The sequence below is a fragment of the Poecilia mexicana genome, unplaced genomic scaffold, assembly GCF_051168715.1.
Source record: "Poecilia mexicana isolate PSO_F unplaced genomic scaffold, ASM5116871v1 scaffold_13, whole genome shotgun sequence".
In the NCBI taxonomy this organism is placed as follows: Eukaryota; Metazoa; Chordata; class Actinopteri; order Cyprinodontiformes; family Poeciliidae; genus Poecilia; species Poecilia mexicana.
In genome coordinates this window covers 24215128-24233031 of record NW_028263382.1, presented here as the reverse complement: position 1 = coordinate 24233031, position 17904 = coordinate 24215128, and the positions used below count along the sequence as shown (strand labels likewise).

Here is a 17904-nt window from a genome sequence, read left to right as displayed (position 1 = left end):
ATTGCTGAGAAAATGTGACACCGGGAAAAATTATGTCTGAGCTTATGTTCTACAAAACGTTTAGTTGAGCTGATAGATTGGTCTGCAGAAGCAAGATTTAATCATTTGTTCACCGACTGGTGTTCGTTTGAAGTGAATGACCTCTGCTTTTCTCTAAATCTTAGTGTGTAGATTAACATTTGCATTACCTTCAGACAGATTACGCTCTGCAGTGCAATCTCAGTGAGTCTCTGTAAAGTGAATGAATTAGGCAGAGAGATTGCTGCTTCCCTCTTCTCCGGTTTATTGCCCCTCTCACTCTGCAGAGTCACTGATTGACCGCAGCTGCACTTTAACAGATTTGACATCAGCCACTCAATCTGCGCTGCTGAGGCGGCCGTATCGGCTGCATTACCTTGCTGACGCTTTCGCCAAGGTCGGGGCCGCACGGCCGGACTCGTTGGGCTCAGGAGAGAAACAGTCCTATTTTTAATATTCACTGATGAAACGCAGTTGTCACAGTGAGTAAAAACCATTTCATGACGCAGCGATGAGTCAGAGTCTGCAGAGACGAAATCCACACACCGTGGTCAGTTTGTTGGAAATGGGCAACAAGGAGCTTTGTTCTCATTTCAAGTGGTTTCATCATAGGTATTTTTTACTACGTCTGTCAGAGAAACTTAAGTGAGGATTTGCATTAATTTTACCTGTTATGTCAGAGTTGTTTGCTTGTGGCAGTGGGGTTTCTGGTGAGGATTAGCACAGCTTCAGAAAACTGTTAGTCATGAACGAGCAGAAATCCTATCCATCATGCATCGGTGTTTCCACTGAAATGCTCGCCTCTTTGCATGCACTAACCTCACTGTAAACACACATTTTAAGCCGTTTTAGGTAACAGTCCACTAAGTATGTTAACTATGTTCCTTCAATCATACATACCAATCATCAATATCAGTCGCTCAGTTGGTAATCAGCGCCTTCCGTAATTAAAATTTTTATTCACTCTGAGATTGATTTACCAATGATTTAATGGAGCAAAAACAAGCAAACAAACAAGTCTAAAGATAAACAATATCGCAGTAATTACACATTATTACCAAAAACGAGCCGTTCAAAATATTAATTAAACTCATTGACGTTTACGGTTATGAAGAGGATTTTGGTGTCTCAAGAGTTTAAGGAAAGTTTCTGATTTCCAATAACTAACAAAAGTCTGAGGAAGAAAAGAAAAAGAGGAAGATGAGGTAAAGATCTCGAAACCATCAGGACCAATTTTTCCAACAGAACTGCAACTAAAGAAAGAAATGAATGACTTATTTATGTATGATTCAACATCTGATTGTTTCCTCAAACGTAGAAGCAGCAATGGTTAATATGTGGAGTAAAAACTCATACAACATGTTGGTTAAATAAACTGTTTATTATGGGCAAAATAATAATAATAATAATAATAATAATTAATAATAATGGCAAAAGATTTAAAATTATTTTCCATTCCAATGAAGGTTTTTGTCATTGGTATCAAAGTAAAAAGAAAACCCCAATTTGTTAAAAGCCTATAGAAAATAAATGAACCATTTTAAACATATTTGTTCTACTACTTGCAATTATAGGTTTAGTTTCTCTCCATTGTTTCCTCTCTGTGAATCAACCATTTGCTTAGAGCGGTTGTTTTGAATATCTTAGAATATTTTTGTGTTGGACAATCGCATTGCTTTGTGTCGACTGTCTGTTTGCTCAGAATGAGCCTCTTGTTCTCTGCAGTGTCAGCTCTGGGTAAATTGGGAGTAATTCAGCCAGAGAAGAGGCTTTCAGTTATTTACAACCTTAGACTGATTGATGTGCTGAGCTCAGAGTTAGCCGATGTAATTCAAGTTCCTCTGCTTTTCCCTCTTTCCTGTTGTCTGTGTCTAATCAGTCACTCAGAACTAATCAATCTGCAATAATCCAAGATATCTAAACATTTAGTTCAGAGTCAGGCACTATTAATTCAACTATTTTAATAATATATCAATGTTTTTTGGAAGAAGCATTTCTATTTTTTTTTTAAATCATGTCTGTACAGTGTAAATAAAAAAGCAGTTTTCTATTAGGTTAGCAGAAAACCTAACAGAAAACTGTTCGGTTTTCTGTAGCTAAACTACTGCTAGCTACTAGCTAGCTACTGCTAATAAATCTGCTGGATTTATTAAGAGCCCTCCGTCTAAAAAAAACCGAACCATAGTTTCGTTCATGCCGTGTTTACGTGGAGCGGCTTTATTTCCCTCCTGTTCTGCCAGATCGATAACATTCAACTTAAAAGCTGCATCATATGAGTTTGAATAAATTTCTCCGTCGTGCCTGCTGCTAGCACGTGGTTGTTCTAAATGAAAATTAGCGCTTTCTTCTTTGATTTCCGATTTTGATTTTCAACAATTCACTTCCTGCTCAAGAGCCCCCTGGTGGTTGAAGAAAAATACACAGAAAAGCTGCACCGTGTTTATAAACCGCATGGTTCAAAGCGTAGGAAAAAAGTAGCGGCTTATAGTCTGAAAAATACGGTAAGTATGAAACTTTTTATATATACAGTTTTATATATATTTAACTGTATCTCATAATGAACGTGAAGCAAAACAAAATTTATGTACACTTAGTGTCTAGTAAAAACTGCACTGAATACATAAGAGAGAAAAAAAGTTCTTGCTTCGTGCCTCAGCTAAATTTATACCTTCACTGTTATTATTTAGATAGTTACAGCTAATATGACCTTAATCAGGTGTTTGCACATGACCCAAGGTGACCTAAATTAGCAGTTTTCTGTACTTTCCATCATGATGCTTCACTTTCAGTTACTATCGTTCTTTGGAGTTATGGCAGTTTGGGGTTTTTTCCTTTGTTTCACTTTTATTATTGTTTTCTGGTGCAACAAAATGTTCTGAAACAGGAGGAGGAGGAATTCAAGACCTTTCTGCGAAATCACAAGTAGTTGAAAATCCTTTGAGGGAACTTTGTGTTTTCTTATGAAACTCCCAAAACCATGGAGAGCGCTAACATCAGGGAATGCACCTCTTTTACATACAGAGTTATTTTCTGAACATTTTGCAATAAAATAAAATGGGCTGACATATTAACGGGTGGGGTATAAATGTTAACTTTGTAGCAGTTTTGGGTTGAATCCCAAACCACTGTTTGTCATTGTTGGTACAGAAATAATAGCCAGATGTTTTGCTGAGTCAACATTAAATGGAAAGTCCCAGATCTACATTTGCAGCTCACCAACTCCCACTGAAGCCGTTTTTAACTAGAAATCTTCCTACTGTTTCTGTAAATACCTCCTGGTTGTCTTTGCCCCCAACTGATCACAGAGCCATGTGTTGTTGAGAAATAATTTCTCATCTTTTTGCAAGAGTTGTTGTTCGGGGGAAATGCTGCTTCTTGTGCGATTGCAGGAACTTTTTCAATTGTGCAACATGAGGGATGAATTGTTCCAACATGTTTCCACCTCTGGGAGGCCAGAGGTCCACATCGCATACAGTCGGAGGTGTTCAACCTGCTGGACCTTTTCCATCAATCACACGTCAACTGTATGGATCAGACGCCATAATTTGATCAGTTTTTCCATCCGGTGCTTCAGTCAGAGACCCGCATTGACTTCTCATTTCCTCCCGTTGGTGTGGAAACCGTGACGAAAGCGACAGCCGCTGTAGGCTGAAATCCCCCCTGAGGTGTAGCTGTGGGCTGTTCTGGTTTCACTTCTGACCTCAGAAACAACAAACTTGTCTAAACTCACTCTTTTGCTTTTTCGACACAGACTACCATGCATTGAATTTGAAGTCATGGATTAGATGGGCTTTTTTTCTTCTTGGTAAAGAAAATTCAGTAGATTTAAAAGAGAAGTGGAACAAACAAGTGACTGCACTCAGTAATACCTGTTTTGCAGCAGTTTTTAAGTCTTACATCATTGTGTCATGCCAGACAAACAGATCGACCAGTAACACAAGCATACCGAGGCTGTATCAGAATGAAATAAAGGAAAAACAAACAACAATGCTTTGTAAAGTCTAACTCTGCAAAACAAGTGATCTATGAGACCTGAGTCTGCATCGGATTTAAATCACAAAAATCTTCATCCCATGTGATAAAAGGAAACCAGTAAGTGTGGATCATTTGGGTAAATTATTATTAATGTTGTTGCCTCTTCCGGCTGTTTGGTTGTCATGGAAACGTATTGTATAGTACACACATTTCTTGCAACACTCACAGAGGTGTGTGTGTTGTCATCTTAAGGGTGTGTTGGATTCATTGTACTGGGAAATTTGGTGACCATTGATCATTTATGTTGTCATCAACTGACATCTCGGGCACTTTTGGTTAAAATAAAAAGCTTTTTCTGTTTTGATTTTCTTTTCCAGAAATGTTGTTGCACTTCATAACAATGCTGCATCTTTAGTTAATCACTTGGAGTAAATCTTGGAACACCTTTAACTTATAAACACTTAAAGTAAGGAGAAGAAAAGCCTTTAAATCCTGCACAATAGACTGTTATTAACAGAGTACAAAGTATGGAGATTACCAGGTTTTAGCTAAGACGAGAGACATGAACCTCAAAGTCTAGACTTGGAGTTTAGAAAAAATGGAGTTTGGAAAATATTTTATCTATAACTCACCGTGCAGTACTTAAATTAAATCTAATTTAAGTTTTCCAACCTAACTCCTGTTGTAGTCAATAGAAAACCCTAATTGAAAAAGAAGCAAGTTAATCACGGCATTCAAATGTTAAGCATGAAATTAATGAGTGAAAACAGAACAAACAGGTTTGTGTAACTTGTCGGGTCTTCCCGATACCGGCGCACAAAGTAAAACAGAAAGAAATCAAAAATGCGATTAGCATCTCAGTTGTTTTATGGCTCATGTTTGTTTTAGATAAGATCATTTAGTCAAAGCAGGTCCTTCCTGGCAGTAGAGGTTGAGGCTATAGGTTGAGAATTTGATCCCAACTTTATCCTAAATGTTTCCACGTATAAAAAATATAAATGCACAACAAAGTTCAATCTTTGTATGCCTGAAACAGTCAGGTTAACTTCACTGGCTGTCCGGCCTTCTCCCGCTGGTGTCTGGATGCGTCAGTCTGATGCAGCGTCCAGAACCCCCACACTGATTTAATAATGGTCCAGCCCAGCAGCCTGGACCATCACCTGGACTTTGTCTCCAACACTTTATTCTGACAACCAGCAGGAAGCACACAGAGTTCATTTGACCTTCTATTAATAACCGCACGCTTTGACACCGAGGACCGGGTCAGAACCCGCTGGCACGCAGGACTTGTTTCATTTCTGTGGTCTGTACAAGTAAGGAAAGAGAAAACCGTAATTAATTAGATGTACCTTACAGCAGTAGTAACTGTGAATGTTTGATTTACTTTCAAAGTATTTAACTCTGCTGAAAACCTAAACATACTTATTAACTTTTCATCTGTTAGCATTGTATTATATTTTTGTAACCAAAATATCAGTGCTTTTGTGATTGAATTTAACAAAGCCAATGGCTTGCAATGAATATATGCTTTTTTGACTTAGCATAACAGAATAAAAGGGGCAACTTTTCCAGCCATTTCTGATTTACTTAGATTTTGCTTTCAGAGATCTTGTGAGCCTTCAGGTAGGTTGATGGTTTTCTAAGCTTTCTCAAGGTATTTTTTTATTATTTTAGTGATAAGTGTGCCTTAAAAATTAGAAAAGAGAAAAGGAAAGACCAAAATAGAATTGACTAGTTATTAGAATCTATTTTATCTCGATCGACCCTCACCAGTGTCCATATGGAAACTTGGCGATTGATTATTTTATTAATCCTTAAAGCATCACACTAAGCACTGGCCTCCACAATCGTCACTGAAGATGCTATTCCTTAGAGAACAGGATCCAAAGTTCACTTTTTTCACCATTATTAGCTAAGAAAGTTGTGTTTTCTATGACATATTGTCTTCAGGTCATTCAGGCTGAAAGAGAGCGAGAGAGAGCAAAACGTTTAGCTGATGACCGGAAAACTGGAAGAAAAGTTGCTGTTTTTTTTTTTTTATCATTTTCAACCTTCAACCTTTTTATTTTATTAACGTACTGGAACTGGAAATATTCATAACTTGCTGGAAATCTATATCTGTGTATACATTCGCTGGGTAAAACTCAGAGTGCTATTTTTGTAATGTTATGCGCTACCCATGCCAAACTCTAAGATAAAATACCGAAGCCAGTTTAAAAAGCTGCTGAGAGGAGGAAGACTAGAGAAAATATCCTCATGTCCATTCTTTAAATTTTTTGTTATTGTAGCTCTTAAAGGGAAAGTGCATCTTTTATTTTAACAACAACCTTCAGTGTGTTTTATTGGATTCAGACCAACACAATGTAGTGCTTAGTTGTGAAAAGCATACATGGTTTTTAATGTTTAGCAAATAAAAACTGAATAAAACATAAAACTTTGTTTGTAGACCAATACACATAGAATGCAGACTTATATAGAGCTTTATTATGGCACTCAATGACGTTTTATATGAAATCAGTCATTTCCATTCACATGCTGATAGTGACAAGCTACTGGGTTGTAGCCACAACTGCCCTGGGGCAGTCTGACAGAGAGTGAGTTCAAAGTTTTGCAGGGCTTTCTACTCTTGTTTTTCTTTAAACTTTGGTGGTTCTATTTATTTAGCAAGTCTTTGAAAATGACAAAAGTGGGCAAGTGGAGGTCAAAAGAAGTCTTGCCAGCTCTCGAAACTATTTGATATCACTAAAAACCAGAAAATTATAAAACACTTTCATAGTCGGATTCCTTTTTTTTGGGGGGGGGGGGGATTGTTAAAAATCGGACCAATCTGTGTCTCTGAGTTTGATAAAGAGGTTTCAGGTCTTGTTGGGTCCTGTTGCTGCCTGCCGACTCAAACCTGCTCTATTGTCGTTTGGTTTTGCCTGAATGATTCATGGGGTTGAGAGGCTTAACAAACAACAAAACGTTCTTTTGAAAACGGTCAGATTGTTGATAAGAAAAAAGTAAATAAAAAAAACAACTAACAAGCAGCCCTAAGAAAACCATAAAAAAAAAACCACATAGTCTCAACATCCCAAACAGATTACAATAAAACGTGTATTTTTGAAAGCATGTGAGGAGAAAAGACATTTCTAAAGACAACATCAGGGGGTGTGTGTGCTGGTAGCATCTGGCTGGCGCATGTACCAAGGTGGGCGGGGCCAAACAGGAAACGATGAGGTCATTGCAAAAAGTAAGAGGGTAGAGGAAGACGGCGAGAAGAGGGATGGGTGGAAGAGCCTGGAGGAGGGACATTGATTCAGAGATGAGCTAAGCTGGAAAGGCGTGGGCTGCACCCCCCTCCTTCTCTCTCCCTCCGCCTGCAGCTCTGTGACTCCGCTCGGCTTGGCTGCTGCCAGTGTTTTGTTGTGACAGCGGGGAGAAACGCTTTCCTCAGTAGAATGAACTAGAAGAGCGAGGAGGAGACTCCAGCTCTCGCTGACATGGTGGGAGACTTGTTTTTCTGGAGCTTCTGCTGTCTCAGGCTGTGGAGACGGGACAAGAAGGTGAGGACGGTCACTGTTCCCACTTCCTGGGCGCCTTTTGGATCATATGTGGTATTAATGAGCCGGCGAGGAAGCAGGCGGGCAGGCAGGCTGACGGAGGGGGTGGGGACGGTCTGCCGGGTCGCTTTTCCAGCATGCGTTTTAAAGTTTAACGCTGATTTCAATCCGTGATGCTGCATTTTGTGGGTCATTTGAAAGTAGGCCACTGTATCGCTCTAAAACCACAGTCCTGCTCTATTTTTGCTTTTGTTTTATTGCGAACAACTGACGACACATGCCGTCCAGTTTTAGAAGCTGCTCATTCTCGGCTATTTAGCATAAAAGTACAACTCAAAACAATGCTTTCGGGGTATTTTTAATTCGCCACTTGGCGCTTTCTAAGCACAGCGATGGGGTTTCTCGTTTTACTACAGTGGATGTAGGATTTGCAGAGCGAGAAGTCAGAATTCATTAGAGCTCACCAGAGAGGAGGCCTGTTGTGTGTCCTGCTGTGTTACTGTACTGTTTGTGGTGGAAGGGGGTTTCCATTCAGAGAGCATCAATGTGGCTCACTGTCTTCATTCCAGTTGTTTCCCTAAATAATTCCCACAGCAGCTTAAACGTGTGAGCAGCGCTCTTGGTAAACTTTGTTTGACCCGTTCTCTGCTCAATCAGTCTTCATCAACAGCTTTCTGCAACATCTTAACCCTATTTATGTGAATGTAAGCTCTATGACATGTTTTTCTCTTCTTGGTATTTGGCTACGCTTTTGCTTTATTCCAGTGTTAAGTCACATGCAGCTCTGTTTTTATTTATTTTTGAATTAATGAACGTAAAGTTTATAGGATCAAAAGGGAGGTAAAGGAGATTAAAAGGAGCAACGATTGAGTTTGCTCTCAAGCTGCAGATGAATATATGAGCTAAATTAGGTGTCATTAACAATTGGTGCTAAGGTCAATGCTGTTTATCTCACCAGTACTCTTCTCTGGAGTCAAGTTAAGGAGAATGAAAAATACTTTGAAAACCGACTAGTTTATTTTTACCCTTGGTTCCCCTTTTTGTGGCAACTTATCTAATTTTATATAAATAACTGCATGACTTCATCTTTTTTTAAGGGTTCTCATGTTTGCGGTGTGCTCTGCTTCAGTCTGTTTTCCAATTGCAACATTTAATCTGCAAGGAAATTGTGAAATTATGTGGGGAATTTGAAGAATGTCACGGTGGGAAGTCTGAAATAAAACTTTACTAAAACGGGAACTGAATGACGCGCTTAGAAACATGACTAATGTAAACAGTAGCTAAGAAATAAAAATAATGCGTTTATGAATAACAAGAGGAAAAATTCAGTAAATCAACTTAATCACCAAATACCTAAATTACTAATAAGTATTGCATGTTATTCAATTTAAACATAAATTGACCATGGTACAACGCAGTAGATGATCCAGGATTGGAAACACCAGGAAGGTTGATGGCACAATATTAAAATAGAAATTAAATTCAAGAAGCAGCTCATAAACAAAGTTTGACTTCAACAACACAAGAAACAAAGAACAAGATGGAAGACAAAATAAAAGACGAAATCGATCACAAACCTGAAAACTGGTTGCAGGTTTGGATATTGTTTAAGATATTTTATTTATTTATCTATTATTTATTTAGTTATGGACAATTATAAATACAGTGGACCTCCAGTTGCATTGCTTAATGTTAAAGCAGTTTTGCTGATTTTCAACACAAGTCCACAGGAAGCTTTTGATAGATCAGAAAACGAAAACAGGAAAAAAGTAAAAGAAGTTAAAATCTCAAACAGCAATGTTGGACCAGTGTTCAAAGACCCTTAAACACCCGTATAAATAATATTTTAACAACTTTTTTCTTTGAGCTGTTTTTGACTTTTGCATTTTCCATTTTTCCCAATTTACCAGAAATCCACTCAAGAAAATTCTGTAATGTTATAAAACTTTGATTTACAGCTTTCAGAGGTTAATATGCCATCGTAAAGACATCAGAATAATGTTTAAGGAATCAGCAAATTTCACAAATCCTTACAAACTAAGAAAACTTTTGTGCCAAAAAGTTTCTTTGGAAACCAAAAACTGGTGATTTAATGCGTCTTTCTTCACCTTCACTGTTTTTCTACTCAATTAGAAAATTGCAGTCGACTGCTTAAGTGTCGCTGGCTTTTTGTAAAATGATCACAAATGTAATAATTTCTTTTATGCTCATGAATAAAAAAACATTTTAAAAATGTTTTAAAATTGGACCAGTGCTTTAACTTTGTAGACTTTAATGGGGTTTATTTTCTACAGATGTTTGGATTGGTGGTAAAACAACACCGTTAGCTTCACTTAAAACAAAATGTAGGAATTATTTTAAACTTAAATGTTATTTATGGTTTTCTTTTATGTACAGTTGCAATTTTGGCAGCTGAACCAGTTAAAATGGACAAAATCCATGTTGCCTAATTTTTGTTTCAAACCTCAATTAATAAATTGATTGAAGTTCTACTTTGGACTTAATGAAAAGAAAATAATCAAATGGCTTTTAACATTAATATTTAAAAACTCCCAAAAAAATATTTTATTGACGGTTGTGTTTTTTAACATTTCTCATAACACTTATTTGTGCAATTATTAAAGTAAACTCTCCATACGAGCTTTTTTGTTTTATTAAATTTATCAGAATGAGAAATCCCATTAGCAGACTGCATCTTGTCAAAAGGTTTAGTAAAGATATGGAAAGGTTCTTGGCAATAACATGAATAATTTTCTTATTCTTTCATTTTACGTTGAGTTTAATTGCAAATTAATTTGTGTTTTATGTGCATCGTGGAAAGTAACAAGCAAGTCCAGGCCTTTTCCTAGCAAAAGTCTGACCAGTTAAAGTTCACAACCAGTAACTGTTTCTGTGTAATTAAATATCTTGAAAAACATTTCTGACTATTAGTTGATGCAAAGGTTGTAAGAAAAGTGTTTAGTTCACAGTAATAAAGTCAATTTGAATGCAACCCCCCCACTGATTTTACAAATTAGTCTTTCTTTAAAAAAAAAAATCAATTTCACCCTTAAGGTTATTAATTTGTGGTAAAAATGTATAAAGATGGCCTTATTGTTGTGCAACAGTGTGAAACACTTAGTCGTGCATCGTGTGGACTCACAGGACCGGGGGGGAAAACCAGAACAGTCTCTGGTTTGTTGTTAGAGGCTGATTTTGGTCAGAGATGGAGGTAAAATAAAGAACCACAGTCAGAAGCATGATGATGAGCTCATACTCAGTAGATCCACCACAGACACAACACACCCGCAAAGACGGCAACATCTGGAGGAACCAGACATGTGATGACTCTGTTTGAAGACGGATTCTGATCGCGTGGTTGAAATCCATTTTATTTTAATTAAAATACGCGAGTCCTCTTTATCTCCCTGCTTTGCAGAGGAAGGATGTGTTTTATGGGAAGGGAGCAGCTGTCTGTCTTTAAATGGGTGTGTGTGCCCACATGGCAGACAAATGGCAGCCTTAGTGACAGGCCGAGTCAAGCCGACACCCTCGACGTCTCCGTCCAGCTGTCCTCTCTTCCTCTCCCCTCCGTCTTTACAGGCCTGCACCTAAAGTGACGCAGTCACAGAGAGGAAACCCACATACGTCCATAACCAAAAGTGATGCCCAAAATAACGAATGGAAAGTTGTTTTCCTTCTTCCTTCTTTGCGTTCAGATCTCATATCGCACATGGGTCAGATCCAGGCTCTGTTTTATGAATTTATTAGATTTCTGTTTCATTTTCATAGGAGTTGGTTACTCTGTCTCTTCTGTGTTTTGAGGTAGATAAAAAAGAAATGCATCACGTCAGGTTGTCCTTGTGTTAAGGTCACATGGTGCTTTATTACCACTGCGTTTTTTTAGAGGGAGTATTTATTAAAAAACACTTTGTTTCTGTGAAGCCTGTGAGTTTTCAGCTTGTGTTGACCCTTTTCTGTCCACTTCTGGTATCATTTCTGCTTTGGAGGAGCAGATGTTGCTTCTTTTTCTTATGATGTTTTTTTTTTATGTATTATGAACAGTTACTAAATTAGTTGCTGATTATTTCAATAATTGATTTATGCAATTAATTGTTTCATCCCTAGTTTTGTACTTATCAGGTCTTTTTGTAAAAAGCCATACTGTGTGCGCTAGAGAAAGGAGTCAGTAGTTTTGTAGTTTATATTATCATAACAAAGACAAAACCACAACAGCTTAAACATCTAACATTAGCACAAGCAACAGAGTTGGCATTATTATTAACATTGTTTCTGTATTTTTGTGAGGAAGGGCAAGTAAAAAAATTGACCAATTACGATCACCAGTCAGTTTCTCAGAGTATCTCTATTTATTTGTTAAATGCTTTAATTTAAGGCTTTATTTCTTCAGGACACATTTGTGGTAAATTCAAACTGGCTGTTGTGACCTTTGTGTTTTTTGTTTTTTTTTATTCTGCAGAAGAGCTACATCCACAACATGTAGGGTAATTAGATGGATTTAACCTCATTGTCTCGTATGCAGAGCTCCCTTGTTAGTCTTTCTTTACATCATTAGCAATGCAGATCATCGCAGTTGATGAGATCTGTTGAAGAAAAATCTGCCTCTGAAGGCAAAAACTGAGCGCAGCCTCGAGGGAGAAAACGGCTCAACCTTTGGCGCTGACCGCTGTTGCTCATGTTTAACCATGGGTCCTCATTAAGTGTTTGAGTGGGCGCATTATTTGCATCGACAGGCGACCGATTTACCTGAGAGAGTTGAAGGAGGTCGTTAGCATTATGTGTAGGAAAGAGCTGTTTAATCAGTGGTTTCAATCCAAGAGTCAGCAAGAAGGTGCAGGCTTATTTAAAAAGATGCGTAGTAAGTTGTTTTTTTTTTTTGTTTAGTTTTTTTTAAGGAATGTTTTAAATAAATGAATGTTATAAGCAGTTATTGTACTGCAGAGGGTAGTACTTTAAGTGCTTGTTTTCTCCCCAACACTGCAGTTAAAGACGTGTTTGATTATTTTAGCTGTTTTCTGTGTGGAGAACAATCAGAGCTGTGAGCCCCCAGCAGAGCAGCATCCACACATCTGTCGGCGTGAATTATTTCCTCTTGCCCTGCTCTGTTTTTATAGCAGTAATTCAATTCCACTTCTTGTTTACAAAACTGCCCCCAGCTGCCGCAGACATCTGGCTGCCGCAGACTCGATCTCGGATCTTGCAGCTCCACTTTAACCCCGGTGACCGGACCTCACCCCACTTCCCAGGCCGGCCATAAAAACCTCATGTAGCTCGTAACCCGCCTGGCTCTTAGAAGCTTTTCTTGTCAGCAACTTGCTTTTTATTTGATCAGTGAAACAAGCAAGCACCTTGAGAATAATTTGAAGGAGTAATTAATTTTGTATGATGTTTTTTTTTTTTTTCTCCCCCTGCAGGTTGCAGGAGAACAGAAGTATCACCCAGAATGCTTCAGCTGTCTGAACTGCAGGGCATTTATCGGTGATGGAGACACATATGCGCTGGTGGAGAGATCCAAACTTTACTGGTGAGCATCCACCACATCCTGCTGCATTTAAAACCTAAACCTTCAAGTGTCAAAATGCTTTTAAATCATTTTGTTCGATGCAAATCAGAGGCCAAACGGGGTGAGCGTCGTAATTCTGTCTACGATGTGTATATTTGCTCAAAGCCGCGTTAGCAGCAGGGATGTTTGAGTGTGACTGTCACAAGACGCCCTCCTTCAAGCAGATGATTGAAAATGAAGCTCCCAAAAGCTTCAGGCGCTCTCCAGTCTTTTCGGTCGTGCCGCTTCATCACGGCGGCATCTCGCCTCACAGGGAGACACTTTTACCTTGAGTCACAACCAAGAAAAGAAAAAAAAAAAAAAGTAATTCAGCAAGTAACGCAACAGCTGTGATCTCACCATTACTGAATCATTCTGAGATCAAATGAGGCCAATGGTTTCTACCGACATCCAGTTTCAACAGCCGCCTTGTTAAACGGGTTTTCTGCAATTTAAGTTGAAAATGAAATTACATACGGAGCAATGAATGTGGATCATAAATTAGGTTAAGAGGCAGAACTGATTCCCTCGGAGGTAAATTCCCAGCACATTTCTTACACACAAAACGTCTCGTTTGTTGGCTTTTGAAACCAAGTTGCTCACGTTGAAGGTCAGCCTCCACACAATGACTGCACAGTGAGCGCCATGTGCTGGAGCCGGATCTCATCATCAGCAACATGTGATGCTTAAAGCACAGATGCAACGAGAGGCTCGGCTTTCTCTCACGTGGTTCCTCGCACCCTGCAGAGCCGCTTTGCCCAAACCTTCGATCACATTGCCCCCCCGTCTCTCTCTCTCTCTCTTCTGACTGCAGCGGTCACTGTTACTACCAAACCATCGTGACGCCCGTGTCACTGCCAGACTCGCCGCACTCCCGGATCCCGCACACTGTCACGCTCGTGTCCATCCCCGCCTCAGGCGAGGGCAACAACGGATGCAGAGGGCGGGGCTTTTCTGTGGCGATTGACCAGCCGCTCAGCCCCGTCAACGGCTTCAGCCCGGAGCACGGACGCACCGTCAGGGTGTCCCAGTGAGTGTCAACGGGTTTTATATTTCATTTATTTTTACTGTTTTCTTTACAGAAAGAATGAAAATTAAAATATGAAATTTTAAAAAATCATCAGTTTCCGTACTTTCTACGGCGTTTTATTGTTAAAACCAAATATTTTAATGTACTTTATACGTGATAAACCAACATAATGTAGCATGTTGCTACACAGTGGAATGGAAACCGTGCATATTGTGTTTTAGAAATAAAATTATTTTACTCAAGTACTCTTAAATACACAGTGATAAAATCCAATCAAAAATCAGATAAATTTAAGAAAGAGTTCACGTGTGTGAAGTTTAAAATACGCAAACACCCGTGAAAGTATCTGTTGGAGGATGACATCACCTGAACACGCAGTCAGAACTGCATCTGAAAGGTTTTGATGCAAACATGCTCATGGTAGAAAGTCCTAATTAAACACTGAAGAGTGCTGATGAGACGCTCTATATTTACGTTCTACGAGTGCAAGTCTGGTAAAGAAAGCTCTAGAGTTCTGCATCTCTTAACTACAGAAAAACATTTTCCTTCTGCTTCTCACTTTGCTCCGTGTTGGCTCTATCCTTTTGTTGAAATGTGCTTATTGTTTTGTTTTCTTGCGTTAACTTCAGAGTGGATCCTGACTGCATCAGCCCAGACGTAAAAAACTCCATCCATGTTGGGGACAAGATCCTGGAAATCAATGGGACGCCCATTCACAACGTTCCCCTGGATGAGGTAGAAACCACCTTCAGGATCTTCCCTCTGACATGCTGCAGCTGTTTCAGTGAAAACAGAGCCGGGTTATACTTTCTAGTGTTCCCCCGGTCCGCTCTGAAGTTTGGTCTTCATGTGAACCCGCTCTTCTTCTCTAGATCGACCTGCTCATCCAGGAGACCAGCCGGCTGCTGCAGCTCACCATCGAACATGACCCGCACGCTCAGGAGGGGGGCTCCTCGGAGGCCGAGGATCAGGTGGACGGCTGCCTGTCCACCCCGGTGTCGGACGGCCCCGGCCCCACCCTGCCGATCACCCAGGCCCCCAACCCTGACATCAGCAACCTGAAATCACGCATAATCACGTAAGAATAGCTGTTTTTTAAAAAATAAGTACAAATTATGCAGCTGCAGTGTGGACTGCAGTCAGACTGTCTTTAACTCTTGTCCCTCTCAGGCGGAGCTGCAGCATTGATAAGTCACCGGGCTCCAGCAACGCAGCATCGCCCGTCTCACACAGGAAGGACATCAATCGGTCGGAGTCGCTCCGGGTCGTCTCCAATCGGACTCACCGCATCTTCCGCCCGTCTGACCTCATCCACGGAGAAGTCCTTGGGAAGGGATGCTTCGGTCAAGCCATAAAGGTAACCCTGCTCATATGTGGTCATACCTAGAGCCCCCAGAAGGGGGCGGCATTGAGAAAAGCTGGACGGAATCTCAAAGCAGGAAGGAAAGACGTCGGTTTTAACACTTCGTGGACATTTTTTCAGTTCTCGTGTCGTCATACAGATGAACGAACTCTTTACGGTTGATTCTCTCCCTTCCTGTCGCTCATCTCTTCCTGCACGTTTCTGTGTCACGTTGCAGGTGACCCACAAGGAAACGGGGGAGGTGATGGTGATGAAGGAGCTGATTCGTTTTGACGACGAAACACAGAGAACGTTCCTGAAAGAGGTGAGCACAGAGCTTGCAGGCAGCTTAGAGGTTTAATGTAGACGTTTCAGTATGTTCACAATTAGTTTGAGCACAACTTTTACAGCAACAGGTTGGTGCTGGCCAGAAGCAGCAACAAGGTGCGATTTCAGGGAATAAGCAACGCCTTGCATAACCTCTGGTAAAGTTTAAGAGGGGGGAGTGCTGGCGTTCTCCTCTCCCACAAATGACGTATCTTTTCTCTCCCACACTAAACCTTAAAGCCTCCCTAGAATCTTAATTCATGTTTAGTTATAACACAGAACAAACATTGTGCTGTCTTTACTAAAATTACAATTAAATGCCCTTTAATATGGCCAACAAAAAGAATGTTATTCCTCTTGAAGATTTTCACCTTCAACGTATTTTATTGGAATTTAATCTGGTAAAACAGCATGAAGTACCACATTGTTGTAAACTTAAAGTAAAAGTACTTATCTAAAGAGCTGGTTATGGACTTATTTAGTCCTGTTACGTTAATGCACAGATGAATTTGCTTCAATCTACACCGACTCCTTGTGGTTCCAGTCGTCTGATTGGAAATTAAAAACATCTACCCCACAATGTTTCAAATTTAATTTGTAAAATATTTTTTCCTTTGAAAACCACGCCTCATTTCTCTTCCACTATTATGGGTTTCTCACATAAATTGTGAGTTAACATGACAAAATAGAAAAAGTTTAAACAGTATGGACACTTCATTGTGTCTGTGTCCATTATGTTTATTTAAATATCAAACAGACATCCAAGACCTCAGGATACAATCTGAGTTTATCCTTCTGCTTAGTGTTTCATCCTCACTATTGAAGCCTCAAGCACCTGTTTACCAGTGTTTCTGTGTATTTATGTGTGTGGTCGCAGCTTTTAGTAAGCGCTTGCTTTGTAATTTCCCTTCCAAGTCTCACATTACCGGGTCTCTTTTAATCTTGCTTGCAACAGGAAGACAAATGCTTGGTGTAATTGTAGCCCTAGCCTCTCAAGCAGTAACAGTGTCCAGTCTGGGCAGGCTGCGGTTGTGGCACCATTTGTAGCATCCTAGTCAGTTTATAGCTACATTGAATGTGATTAAATGAACAAAAATGTTTCCTGTGCTCAAATCTTAGTTTGCCTTTTGTTTTGGATGTTTACCATCCCGCACAATGTTACACAAAATGATTCAGGCCGACATTACTGTTGACTTTTGACTTTTTTTTTGCTCCATAACTGAAGTGACTGTTAATCCGTCCTCAGGTGAAGGTGATGCGCTGCCTGGATCACCCCAACGTGCTCAAGTTCATCGGAGTCCTGTACAAAGACAAGAGACTCAACTTCATCGCAGAGTACATAAAGGGAGGAACCCTGAGGGAAATAATCAAGAAGATGGTAAGAATGACATGGGATAGTGTGTGAGTTGTAATGAAATTATCTGGCTTTCTCACCCTTACCAGTTTTGTTTGCTGAAACCTTAAAATTTAAGTGCGATTTCTATTTGCAGGACAGTAACTTTCCCTGGAACCAGAGGGTCAGTTTTGCGAAGGATATTGCTGCTGGAATGGTGAGTTCAGAAACTGAGACGTCAATCTGAGTCCAACAGCAGCAGCACAAGGTGCAATTACCGCTGCTGCCTCCCTCTAGTGGTCAACTTAGAGCAATACAAGCCTTGTGCAAATCGTTCCTGTACCTCTCAGGAAAAGTGTTCAGTTTTGTTTTTCTTACAATGAGTTCAACTTAATTTTTCTTTTCTGCTTTGAGGCAGCTTTTGATTACTCCGTTTAATTAATTAATTTTATTTTCCCTCTCCCCTGTTTTATCTGCCTTTTAGGCATATTTGCATTCAATGAACATAATCCACCGGGACCTGAACTCACACAACTGTCTAGTCCGAGAGGTAAGGAACGTTTACTCCACTCCAACATGTCTGTGCTTACACACCTTTATTGTTTAAGTGTGTTAATATTTTGTGCACTCATCTTTTTCCATGCTGAAAAACAATTTAAAATGTACAGATTCATTTTGCTTGACCTAACAGAAGAAAACATTATACATCAAACAAAATGCATCTCTGAAAATCTTGAGTTTAAAAAAAAAAATCCCAAACGCTTTGCTAAAGCACAATATTTTTAAGCTTATATC

General features: G+C 39.6%; 1 protein-coding gene across 4 annotated transcripts in view; it reads left to right on the top strand.

Annotated features, from left to right (window-relative positions):
• Window positions 1–17904, top strand: part of limk1a (LIM domain kinase 1a) — a 52484-nt gene that overhangs the window by 28585 nt on the left and 5995 nt on the right. For 3 of the 4 annotated variants that reach the window (XM_015002732.2, XM_088011918.1, XM_015002734.2), the window contains 9 exons: window positions 12950–13059; window positions 13892–14107; window positions 14737–14842; window positions 14980–15185; window positions 15278–15464; window positions 15688–15774; window positions 17023–17154; window positions 17267–17326; window positions 17594–17659. In XM_015002732.2, coding sequence (XP_014858218.1) covers window positions 12950–13059; window positions 13892–14107; window positions 14737–14842; window positions 14980–15185; window positions 15278–15464; window positions 15688–15774; window positions 17023–17154; window positions 17267–17326; window positions 17594–17659 — 1170 coding nt within the window. Of the gene's footprint in view, window positions 1–6492; window positions 7539–12949; window positions 13060–13891; window positions 14108–14736; window positions 14843–14979; window positions 15186–15277; window positions 15465–15687; window positions 15775–17022; window positions 17155–17266; window positions 17327–17593; window positions 17660–17904 lie in introns of those variants that run through there. The other variant, XM_015002735.2, reaches the window with a different exon arrangement.